Source organism: Thermobia domestica, chromosome 5, assembly GCF_964235325.1.
Source record: "Thermobia domestica chromosome 5, izTheDome1.hap1.1, whole genome shotgun sequence".
Classification (NCBI taxonomy): Eukaryota; Metazoa; Arthropoda; class Insecta; order Zygentoma; family Lepismatidae; genus Thermobia; species Thermobia domestica.
Window position 1 is genome coordinate 115,852,234 of NC_137458.1, and position 13,623 is coordinate 115,865,856.

The 13,623-nt window shown below is 35.1% G+C and overlaps 1 protein-coding gene across 6 annotated transcripts in view; it reads left to right on the forward strand.

Moving 5' to 3' along the window:
* LOC145686057 (HEAT repeat-containing protein 5B) overlaps positions 1 to 13,623 on the forward strand; it is a 356,761-nt gene that overhangs the window by 214,343 nt on the left and 128,795 nt on the right. For all 6 annotated transcript variants that reach the window (XM_081758948.1, XM_081758949.1, XM_081758950.1 and 3 more), the window contains 3 exons: positions 6,989 to 7,200; positions 9,538 to 9,685; positions 12,579 to 12,689. In XM_081758948.1, the coding sequence (XP_081615074.1) occupies positions 6,989 to 7,200; positions 9,538 to 9,685; positions 12,579 to 12,689 (471 nt within the window). The remainder of the gene's footprint in view (positions 1 to 6,988; positions 7,201 to 9,537; positions 9,686 to 12,578; positions 12,690 to 13,623) is intronic.

Below are 13,623 nucleotides of genomic sequence, written 5' to 3' on the forward strand. Positions count from 1 at the left end.
GTATTGCTCAGTGATACGCGAGCGACTGAATATGGATGGAAAACATTACGATGTACTAGCAAGAATGATCAAGAAACCCACTCCGTGTAATGTCATGCATTTAGTATTCTGTAACTGTAAAAATGGCTGTGATTGTATGTGCGGTTGTCGGAAAGCAGAAAGTGTGTGCTTTAATATATGTCGTCAGTATCGAGGAATTGGATGTATGAATACACAACCAAATGATGAAGAGCATGGAGATGAACGAGATAACAATAATAATCTCATTAATTTCTAATGAAACAAGTCTGAATGGACTAGTTACAAAAATGTTCTTAAAGTGCATACTAACGCCTAATGTAAACATTGTTTGATTTGAAGAATACTAGTAGGAAAATTGCATTCTAGTTATAAACAAGACTTTAAAAACAAAATTACATTTAAATGACTATTGTAATTGAGAGTGATTTTAAGTTTGAATTGCGGTTTTCACATGCAAAGGAGACTACCAATTTCTGCTACTTTCTAATACTGTCAATAAATAATTTTCGTGCTATATTTACGTGGTGTAAAACTGAGTGTCATAAAAGCTTACTTCACTGGGAAAATGTACGCCAGTTTTAAAGTATATTAATAATTATGATAGTGAAAACGGTGGTGGAGTTTTGTTAACCTACGATAATTGTCAGTGTTGCAAATTTTAAACAATTTATATGAAAATCACGCTTTGTAGCGAAATTTTGGGTTTTGCGCTTCTTCCACAGATTGGGCTTGATTAATATGTTTTAGCTCGTTCGAATTTACGTTTCTTAAGATTTCCAGTGATATATAAATCTTAGTCCTATGTAATAACAGGTGATTAGAGCCGAGAAAATGAATGTCACTTATGCACTTTTGTACAGAGGTGTCAGAAAGTAATACTGGTTATCATTTTTTTCTTAATTTGTATTGCACCGATTTGTGTCATTGTTGGCTACGTTTGGGATAAATATCAATGGCATCTGTTGATATTTTGTTGAAGTGCAATAACTGTCAGTGTTGCAAACTTCCCATGATTTCTGAAAATATACCTTTTTAAAAATAAAAAGCTGTTTTCTTCTTCCTCTTCTAGAAATTTATCACGATGTTCATATATGTTATTTACTTAGATTTTCTGTCTTTCAAGTTTTCCAACCATATATGATCCATGGCTTTGTGATAATTAGAACGGTAAGTATAGGAATAAATGTAAAGGGTGACGATTTCCATAAATTCCATGTCATCGTCTGATGATGGTGGCCATTTTTCAAAATCGCGGGAAAAGCTGCAGTGGGATTTTAGGGGACTTTTAGCATGCTATTCCTGACCAGTGTTCGAAGTGGAAAAAAAAAAACAGAGGCGGTATGTTTTGACGACATACCGGCTGCCTAAATGTTGAAATGCAGTGAGAGTATGTTGCCTGAAAGATTTCATTTCTATTTACATAATGACTAAAAACCATTGGAAAGCTTCTCTGTAGTAACGCGGGAAGGGGGGGGGGCATGGAGAGACTTTGATCCCCTCCAACTTTCTGAAAAAAATCCCCTTATGTTGTATTATAGAGAATTATACACGAAAATGCTCAAAAAACGAATGAGGATATTAATAATTTCCTACGGGAAAACTCCCGGTCTCCCACTCCACTGTGGGGTATTCGAAACATTTTGAAGTTCTGCTCCCAGAGCAGACAACTTCTAAACCCGCCCATGCTCAAGACACGGCATTTATATGCATTAAGACCAGAAGACACACACATACAAAACAAAGAAACAATTCAATATGGCACATCAAACTATAAACTAGATTAACTTCTTTGAAGACACATCATTTTAAAAACAAAAGGTAGGAAAAAGGTAAGAAAAATGTCGGTGTTGTCAACTTAGAAATTTTTTCTACATAAAAAATAAAACCTTTTACGTTCAAAGCTTTTCTTCAATTACTGTGTATAAAATGGATTTATCAGAGGTATTTAGCATCTACTTTCCAGTAACGGTATGTTTTAATCATTGGAAAACCAGAGACGGTATGCCGCCTTCACTGAAAAACCAGAGGCGGTATGGCATCGCATACCGTCTCACTTCGACCACTGTTCCTGACACATCCCCCTACTTCCATACCAATTTTCAGCTTGTTACTAATTTGTTCCTTTCTTGGCAGAAAAATGAGCTATCTTTACTGGACTATACCTGATCAACAGAGAAGTAATTCCCTGCTCAAAAATGAGTGAGATGCCGATGAGGCGGTAGTCGGTGGCCCGTGGAAGTGACGTTGGGAGAACACGGTAGTTGGGGAAGAGTTTCATGCTGCAACTCTGGAGAGTCTGGACTATCTTTTGAGAGATGACTGGATTATCCTTTGAGGGACATTTTCATGCAACATAAGAATACCGTGTCTGTTCATCAATGCTGGATGCTTGGGGACAAATTTACGATGCATTTAATCAAGTTAATTATTGTAATGCTGAGTCGATTGAGAAAAACATGATGAATTATTTCGCCATAGCAGCAATAACACCTTGCGATGGAAAGGTATTTTGGAAACTGTCTTGAACGTTAATCACGATCCAACCACTGTACTGTAGCAGATCCATTTTCGGCAGAAGTGAATCCGATGCAGGACATTTTCCAAGTACTCTTTATACTTGAGAACTTCACATGCCTAGATGGTGGTTCATGTTGGCCGTGTCGACTGATATAATACCCAAGAATACTCTTTTCCACCGTGCCGATTGTGTGGAGCCACCGAATAACATTTGTATAATGTATGTCCAACCAGTCTGCAATGACACGAACATTTTTCCGAGAGTGTGCTTTCCCAATATTCCTGAGAAACTAATCAGAACATGATGTTAGTCGGTGCTCAGTGTGTCGTCCCGCGTAGCGTAGTCGCTAATGTTCTCGCATTCGGTGTGAGTGGTCCCGGATTCGATTCCCGGTGGAGGCATTCGGTCGAAAAAGTGTCAAAAGCTTTTTCAGTCCAGCCATCCTGAATGAGGTCTTCCTGGTTTTCCTCATTCACACCAGGAAAATGCCAGGGTGGTACCTAACTTATAGGACCTTAGCTGTTTCCTTCCTTCCCCAATCCTTTTTTCCTTCCCTTTGTCCGGATAGTGTGATCTCCGAGGGACGTCATCCCTCATACGTGACGTTCTAAATGGCCCTAGATACCGAAAGCCCAGAAATCTAAATCCTAAATCGTTGCTCAGTGTTATGTCACCGGCGAAATTGCACAAAGTAAGGATATATAATGCATTCTGTCACCATAAGTAGCACAGATGCACTGCTGATTTTTTTTTCTGCTAGATGTGGAGAATGTTGCCGTTTACACTAGTAAAGAAAAGTAACTTGCAATTGTATGTTCTCCATGATGAGTTTCACGTAACTTTGTTCAACAGCACATTCCTCATGACTGGCAGGACACCTTAGCATGACCTCTGAACATGTACGCAGTTTGTGACACCGTGCATGTAACCACGATCAATCAGTTGGTTGCATTACGCCGGGTGGTTTCCCGCCACCAGAAAAATTTGACATTTCATTCGCACCAACCCAATAATACTTTTTTTTTTTTTAAAAAAAATTAAAATTAAGTAATCAAGTGCAAGTCATTACGGTATTTATGATTTTTTCTTTGAGGAACACATTAATTTGTATATAATATTGGAACAATAAATTAGTGCAACTCTGATGAAGGCAGACAGATGCATTTGAAATGTTTGTTCTAATAAAATGGATCATGGATAAAATGTCAAAAATCTTTTTTTTTTTTTTTTATTGAATCTTGAATGAAGTGAGTCATATTAAAAAAATCCATCAGAGATTTCTTATGCACGAATTTCTGTTTCAAATGTAAACTACATTATTGAATAATAATAACAATAATAATAGGTGTTACAGTGTTCGAAAATGTGAGAAATTATGATGAAACTCCCTTATATTTCACAATAAAATGATTGGGGATTGATAGATCTCGTGTTTGGTTGTGATACTATATGAGTATCTATCTCTCTTCACACCACAGTCAGCTGAATTCGAAATCTTCCATCATCATGGAGTTTTTGTATGATTCTCCGCAGTTGTGGCAAACACCAAATTAGAATCCGCTTATCTTCTTTTGTGTTACCCTTACTGTTACTGCTTGAGGAGCAGAACTGTATAAATTGAATGAAGAAATACACAAAATTAGACGTGCTTTTTAATTTAATAATTTTAAAAGAAAAGTAGAAAGTAATAGAACAGTATTTAAAAGTCAGTTAATTTCAAGTTACTAGTACGATTTAATCGTTGAGGTGGATCTTCTGATAATTATTGTTAAGAGAACTCAATAACTTCGGAAATTACAATATGTATAAGCTGCCTGTATCCTTCGCATATTACTTCCGTATCATTACATCGTAAAATAGATACATAAATTGATAATTACAAGCAGTTTGACATGATTACTAGATATCGATCGAAATTAAATTGCCGTGTAGTTTACAAATGACGAATCTTCCCTTACGAAATAACTTGAAGATTGGATTGACAAATTAATCGTATTAGAAAAATCATCCAGCATGGAAATTTTGGATACTTGCAAAAGTTACTGTTTGCTTGCACTACTGTGCAAAAACTATTGTCATACGGTTTTCGAAATCTTTTATCCGTTTCGGAAGTTCAGATTCTGTCAGAAGTTTCAGTGAAATTTGATAGAAAATATATGTACAATATATACAAAAGTTTTTAAAGCGCACTAATACCATTATCATACTTTCTATATTATTTTTCCAGCCATTGAATGTCTGTCCAACATGAATAATCTGTTCGACTTCTCAAAGAAGAAAGAAAATTATTATTTTCCTTTAACAAGTCAGCTAGCATCATGAATACATATTCTAGCGTAGAATGAGGATACATAAAATAATTATATCAATATCGTGGTAACACAATGTATGTAACATTATACATGTATGTAATGTATATATTATATATGTTTTAATATTTTATGTTTACAGAGTTGATATATTACTCCATGAATTATCGGTCTGCAGTTGGAATATGTATTCAGGATGGCAAGGTTTGCTTTTAGTAGACTTAAATCTGATTTAAACTGGTAATGAATAATAATAATTCCCATGGGAAGTTACCATTAATCGACTCGTTTTCTTTTTGGGGGTTTGATTTGGAGTTTAGCGTTCCGTTCAACACCGAGTCTATATGGGACGTGGATCTACATCTTAACATAGAACCCGCACAACATTAACTTTCACCGAGAATCGAATTCGGGTCTCCTGCATCCAAGGTGCGTATGCTACCCATATAGCTAAAAGGAGGTTGTGTTTCCTTCCTGAGTTTCCTTAAATAATATAAGGAAAACCTTGAACTCGAAAAATCAGTGTTATTGATCATTATTCGATTGTTCTTTATATCGAAAGATTTACAGTTATTTGGTCAAAAGTGTGTCCAATCCACTAACATGGTATCAACCTTTTAGAAACATTGCTTAGACAGGGTGTCTATCGGTCACGAAAGTCACGAAATCAGAAAACGGTCATGAAAGTCACGAAAAAGTCACAAAATTTAGCTTTTGGGTCACGATTAATTTTTTAACTACAAATGTAAATAGAGATTGGAAAGTTTTGTTATATAAAACGTCAAAATTCACCACCAAAAATGTCTATGGTCGACTTTAGACGCTACCAAATCGCAACCAAAGTACGTTTCTATCACATGGATGAAAACTCGGTCTAATTCGTACCCAAATTCGCTCTTGAGTGTGTTAGAAAATTTTATGATTTGGTAAAGAAAAGGTCACGAAAAAGTCATGAAATTTCATTTTGGAATTTTAGTAGACACCCTGTTAGACTTACCTCTTCTGTCGAAGTTATTTAATCAAGAACGTCTGCTATATTTTTTGCTTGTGATTTATGTGGACTTTTGGTTACAAAACATGCACGCTACCGTTTGATTCGTTTGGTGTGATCTGTACGAGGAATGTTCAAAAAGTACGGTGAATGTAGTTGCACAGCGCCACGTTATCGACGTTTTATTCATTTCAGCAAGTAATCCCGATAGCCTGAATTTTTGGGACAGTCAGTATCGAATTTGAAAAAGTTGTAACATGTCAGTTGGCTTCTAGAGGCGGAAGAGTGACGACGCATTAAGAGTGTTTGTTACGTATTACGCATTTCGAGCAACGCGTCAACATAAGTTGTGTTTTAAGTACAGTAAAGTGCTAAAGAAGCTCACGAAATGTTAAAATCAGTGTATGACAATGAAACGATTACATTGAAGACTATTTATTTAAAAAAAAAAAGTAGTATGAGCAATTCAAAAGTGGCAATGAGTCGGTTGAAGACGAGCAACGATCTGGACTCCTTTAACGTAAAAAAACAAAGTGGCACAAATGATTCCCTCAATCAGGGGAATGACTATTCGAGAGCTTTCTGAAGAATTGAACATCTCGTACGGATCTATACAAAGCAATTTAACCGTCAATTTGCAAATGAGATGAGTGAGTGCGAAATTCGTTCTCCTATCCTCGCTTTTGATCCACGATTTTTTGGCCGAAAAGATATCCCTGTCTATCCACACCCGCCGTACTCTCTGGATGTAGCACCACGCGACTTCTTGCTCTTCCTAAAGTCAAAACCATGCTAGAAAGAAAATGTTTTGACACCATTCCCGATATTGAAAAGGTGACGACGGCGTAGTTTAAGACCCTGAAGGAAAAAAAAAAAAGACTTCCAGAAATGCTTCCAATCATGGAATCAACGTTAGAATAACTGAATCGCAAGCCAAGGGGAGTACTTCGAAGGAGATCAATCAAGATTTGATGTAAACGTATTACTTTGTTCTTAATAAAATGATCCACGAATTTGTTAATCATACCTCGTATATATGTATTCGACATCCTTGTCTGATAATGGTAGTACTTCGTTTCTTTATTATTTATTTGTTACAGATTTGTAGAACATTTTAATAATTTATTAACTTATTTTTTTCAATTTCAGTCTGATATCAAAGGCTGTCAGAAGAAACTTGTTGAACAATTAACGAATCAAATACACGAGTCTCCTGGTCCACCTACAAGGAAGCTGATAGCACGGTGTTTGGCAACGTTGTTTAGTGTTGGAGATACTTTCCTCTTATTTGATACAGTCAACAAATGTAATGATATTCTTAAAAATAAGGATGACTCTCCTAGCTTCCTGCCTGCTAAGCTGTAAGTAATGTGTTTTTATGTAAGTCGTAATTCATTATTGTTGCCCACGAGACGAGACGAGACGAGTAAAGTAAGAGTTTTCGTGACAGTATACTAGACAAGACAGCTATCATCCAATATATATATACTTTTCGAGACGAGATTGTCCCAAAGTGAGTCTTGTGGGCAAAAGCTGAAAATTAAGTATAGTGGTTCTAGTTTCACTGGCTGAAATCGCAATATGTGAAAAGTTAGCTCAAATTAGAAATAATGATAAATTATCTAGTTGTTTTTGTAATTGGATAAATTCAGAATTAAGTGAGAACGTTCAGTGAGCTTACATAATCTTTATATGCTATAATACGAGAGTGAGTCATAAGTCTTGCAATATTTCGACAACCCAAACAGCGGGCGCTTGTATACGCCATGATCGACCGTAAGTAGAAGATCAAACTGGCCCCAAAAAAAGTATGGCAAGCGAACTATTTAAACGGAAGCCTCCACTCCGTAGCATATTCAGTCAGTTTTTAGTGGTAATGACGAGTGCTCAACAACGTGTGATACGTGGACTGTTACTGTATGAGTTCGAACTCGGGTATAACGCTACGCAGAAACCCAAAATTTGTTATGAGAAAGGCGGAGATGCAGTGAACTACAACACAGCAACTTACTGCTTCCAGAAATTTCGTGGAGATTGTAAAAATGTCGAAGTTCTGTCAAGATCCGGCCTCTTGAACATAATTGATTCTGAAGTCATATGACACACCATTGAGAAAAATCCATCCACTAATACACGATGACTGCCTTATCAATTCTGCATGCCCCAGTTTGTCCCAGTCCACTGTAGGGCGTCACCTTCACGAACTCGAGAAAACCGTCAAGAACTATTGCATTGTGCCACTTGAATTGACCCCAGCTCAACCACAGAGGAGAGTGAATGTGTGCCGACAGCTTCTGCAAAATCCGCGTTCCCTAAAACATATTGTCATATGCGACGAAAATTGGGAGTTTTCCAAGATCGAATGTTATAAACAGTGGTTGAGCAAGAGCCCGTTTCCAGAATCGGTCGTCAAACAGGGCCGTTTCTAGCATAAAGTCATGGTACAACTACTAGGGGCTACTCACGTCGAGTTTGTTTCTATCGGTCGTACCACCAATGCTGACCTTGACGAGCCCCTAATAGTGACTTTATTCTGAACAGTTTGGAGCGAATGTGTGTTGCACTACGCCAAAAATATCCTGCATTGGTGAATCTAAAGTGCACCCTGCTGCAACAGGTTAACACAAACCCACATTAGGCTCGAAAAACTGAACAAAATTCAGAAACTTGATAATTCCAGCTGATGCCGCACCCAACATATAGTCCTGACCTATTCCCTTCGGATTACTACCTGTTTCTGTCTGTGACCCACTTCCTGAAAACTCGATACTTCACCACCCAGGAAGGGATGGAGGCAGCAGGACCGACTTATTTGTCTTGAAGGACAAGACATGCTATCTGCGAGGAACTGAGTAACTGGTAGGAAGGTGACTGCAGATAGTCTAATATGATTGGCTATACTTCGAATGTTAGCATGCTTTCATTGTAATGTAATAAATACAGGTATGTTATATACCAGAATATTGCATGACTTATGACTTTGCCCTGTAATAACAACAATAAAATATGTAGTTGCAACAATTTTTTTTTTCTTAAATTGAAAAAAGAGTTTCAGTAAATACATTGGAGTTATAGCAATGGCATGCGGTATAATTTCATATGAATACAGTATATAGTAATATATTATTTTAAATTTAATTTTAATTTCCGCCGTTCAATAAGTGGGCGAATCCATTCAGAACAGTATTGTCAACGAAAGCACTGTTCCCACAAACTTTCAATTAACGATGAATTATCGTTAATGTTTTAAAATTTTCAAAAACTATTGCGAAGTCCTCATTTTAGAACTGTGTCAAAAATGCTTTTTCTTCGCATTCGAACTACAAAAAATGCAGTCAGGATCTTCAAATTTGGCTCGCTTATACCTTAAAGTTTAAAATCAATTTATACATAAATTCGTTTACCTACATTTGTTTACGAACTATAGCAAAATTAGACAAAATTTGTACGCACCGTGTATGTGTAGCAGAATGCTATAACTATGCAGATGATTATCAAAATAAAGGCTTTTAAATATATTTTGTTCCTAGTATACATGTTTTGACACGTATAAATATGTTGGTATTATTTTATATGCAATCTACATGAATATAGTAATTACCTTGTTCTATGTTTTGTTCAACTTGAAAAAATATCAAACTTATTTGCGAGTTCGATGCTATTCGATTGAAACTGAAAAAATATACTTTATGTTGCAGGGCAGCAATTTCATGTGTCGGGTATATGTATGGAAAACTGGGTAGAATGATGGGTAGATCGTATGAGGAAACAGTACAAATTCTCATCAAATCCTTACGTAATGCAGAGTCACAAATGAGAATAGAAATAATGTTAACTTTGGAAAAGGTAAGTTTTCACATAAATGTTTGTACCCAGAGTCATGGTCAAAAATAATTAGTGAAAAATCTATTTATTGTTCCATAGAATACTAAATAAGTACTATGCCTACTAACGAAAATAATATTTTTATATATTACGATTTAGTTAAGGCTATAGGATTATCTTTCAGTCAGGCGCTGAAATTCATTCGTATAGATATTCCACGTTAGTTAAAATTAATAATAAAGAGTTGGATAAACAAATTGATGTGTTCTTCTTAGCATGAAACACAAAAGAGTCAAGTTTTGAACCACAAAGAAGCATGTTAGTTGTACTTCCTTACTAGACATTTAGTAAAGTCATTTTGATTTTGATTTTTTTTTTTTTTTTTGTCTTCCCAGAACTGTTGGGATAGTGTACTCACGATTAGTCGTCTTTCTCATTAACGTAAATTATGTTATTCGTAGGGTTGTTGGTTATTCAATATTTTTATGCTGCTTATACAGGGTGTCCCACATAAAACCGGTACGCCTCACGCACGAGATACAAGTAACACTTTAATAGCAACAATGAATTTCACAATGAATAGATAATAGTAGCGTTAAACAGTTATCTGTGCATAAGAGATGCTGGAAGCGGTGGCCACGGGCATCCAGGCATCGCTGATCTCATTTACTGACGTTGCCAGCAACACGCTGTAATTCTGCAGACGTGATGATGATAATTTCTCTTTTGTGAGGATTGTCAGCATACACTTTGCTTTTCAATGTGCTCCATAAATAAAAATCACACGACGTTAAGTCCGGGGAACTTGGGGGCCAAAAGCCTCTACTGACAAGTCTTCAGAGAACACGTTGCTGATGTGGCATAGAATGTTCTCACAACAACTGACGCACGAACACACTTTCATTCAACTTTCCGATAAAATGCAGTGTATCCAACTTTCGAGACTGTTTTTACCCCACAAACAATTTAACAAGAGATGATTAACTGGTACGTAAGGCGTACCGGTTTTATGTGGAACAACCTCTATTAGGTAATATTGATTTATAAAATAGCATAAGATATTCAGTTTTGACAAGACTGTCGAAATTTATTTCGAAAAATAATTATGAGATAACATTATTTTTAATACTATAACTCCGTTATCAAAACCATAGTGTGACAAGAATTTAATTACTGTACAACCGTTCTTCTTACTGGAGAGGCTGTTTGGTAACTCTGCAACTTCAATTAAATCTATGCCAAATTCATTCTAAATATATTCAATTGTGTATTCTATGTTGTTTACAATAGAAGTAAACTTTTCCATGGAGAAAGTATTTTTGTCATATTTTTTTCAAGCTAGACTGCTTCAAGGAGAACTGAACGCGAACTATGCACAAGAAATTATTCAGTATGGGACTTAATAAGTTTCGTCTTGCTTATGTACCTTCTAAAGAAATAAGGAAATTTCAGATAGATATGTAGATAAATACTACATATATTCGTAGAAATTAAAATTTGATTTATATATATATATATATATATATATATATATTTTACTGCAATTTAAATGTAGACCTTTAGATCTCAAAAGCTGTACTATGCTTCTGCAAGTTATGCTTCGCGTTCTAAACAACAGCGAGCTTTGCTAAAATAAACAAATAGATAATTAATAATAATAATAAAGGCAGCTTGCTTTCTAAGCAAACTAGAGCGGATCAGATTAGATTTCCACCGGTGGTGCTACTAGCTGTTTTTGGCTACTAGTAAAATCGTTAGTTATATGTAGCTATTTTAATTCGTAAGAAAACATGTTTTGGTTAAAATAAAGCAAATAATATTCCACTGATAATAGTACTCCTGTCTCATAGTATGTTTGGCCTCTATATGTATTTCAGTATATTATATTTAGCATAATGTAATATCTCATTAGTCACATGTGGTAATGCCAAACTCATGCTGGTAGTTTCTTCTTTTATTGTGAAACAAGTTGTATAATCGAGATTATATCTATAGTCATTATATTTCAACTCTTCCGTTCTAGTATTGGTGTTTTTGAGTTGAAGAACCCCTCTGGCAGACATACTAGTGAGATTGCTGGACATTGCGTGACAATGTGCTGCACTCGCTGATTCACAATTTATAAATCTTCCTTTTCATTTTCTTTCCATCATGTTTTTAGTGGTTTAAAGGCTTGCTTTATTGTAGCAAGTTATTTAAAGTCTTTTAAGTATATTCAAAATTAGCAAAGTAAATTTGAATGAAGTACAGCGAATTATTTTAGTTGATAATGGTAAAGACATTATTTCGCATATTAGTTTGTTGAAACTGAATATTTTAAGGTAGACATTTATATTTAAGCATGATCAGTTTCAAATTTTGACCTTGAAGTAGAAGAAAAAATAAACACGATGCTGTGATATCAGTTTATAAATGTTTAAATACTGTTCTTGTGAAACAACAAAGAATACACCATCAGACACTAATATCTGAAAAACCTGGTTGTAAGTTTATTCTAATCACTTGAAAGAGTAATGATTAATCTATCAGGTGCAAACCAAAAACCTTTTGTGCGAAACCTATGATACTAACGTCAGCAGTATTAGGAGTAGGAAGCGTTGTAATTTCTCGTAGAAGGAAAGCAAGGAATACTGTTGCATTAAGTATGTCCATGAAAAGGGCCGTATACAGTGTTGTATAATGTTGTAGTAGATATATCATATGAAAGTTCACAATAATAATAATATTTATGCACATGTTATATGGGTCTGGTAGACACGTAGCGACGACTAGCCTCGTCTCATTATGTCTTGCACTTAACACAAGGTTAAGAATCATAAAATTTAAACATTTCAGTTTATTCATATGTGTTATTATATTGGTTTGAATTGTATTAGGTCAAAATATTTTAGTGAATTACTTCCTTTCTCCACAGGTATGCTCTGGTATGGGAAGTGCTGTAGCCAATGTTCATAAGGAAATCTACAAAGCTGCAAGGCACTGTATGACTGATCGTGTTATGGCAGTTCGTTGTGCTGCTGCAAATGTATGTAATATAGTGAATTATGTTTTTTGTAAATTGTAACGTTGTACAAAAGATATATGGTCAATTCCTATATATAATGATTTCACATATATTTATGGTTTTGTTGCACTAATTTTCAGCAGTCTTACAGTTACCGTTTTGGAGCTATATTTATGAAGATGAGTAGGGGAAAGAAGATTTTAGAAAATTATAAGAAAACACTTCTATTTTCTGATTACCATGATGACATAAATAACAATCATTGTGGTCAGCAGAAAATAAAGTGTTTAATCTCATTTTTGTTGAATTTTTCAGTTATACGGTGAGGGATATGAATTCGAGAGCTTCCTGATGTATCTGTAATCTAAATGTTAGCCAGATACCTCCTCACCTCCTTTCTTCTTAGTAGAGACCGTAGCTATATTGCTACAATGTGGTTGCAACAAAACTAAAAGGATACTGGAAAAGATAATTATAGATGTTGAGCTAAAGTTTTAGATAACTTAGGACAGTTTAAGCAAAATTACTTGTTTGTTCAATTTACTGTATTCTTGAATGGATAAAATAATTTGAAAATTAGATATATTTCTGATTGAAAAGGAAATGTGTTCTCTTAAGATACTAGGTGATACATAATTGAAAAATAATGTTTTTTGAGTATATTAACATCACAATCGGCTTGGGAACTTACAAAGGCGAATCATGTGATTAATTTCGATTGATTGATTCTAGTAGCTCTTTATGCTTTGATAAATCTCAGGTCTCAATAATTTCAACATGTCTTTGTAGTTTTACGCGCTAAGAATTCAAACACAATAACTTAGTCGTAAGTCCACTTTATTTTCTGTCTGAGAACAGATGTAATTTATTCTAACAATCTCGTGCAAACTTCGTTATCAAGATTTATGATTTTCAGCCGAATATTGAAGAAACTGCATTTATTTACGTATAGAGG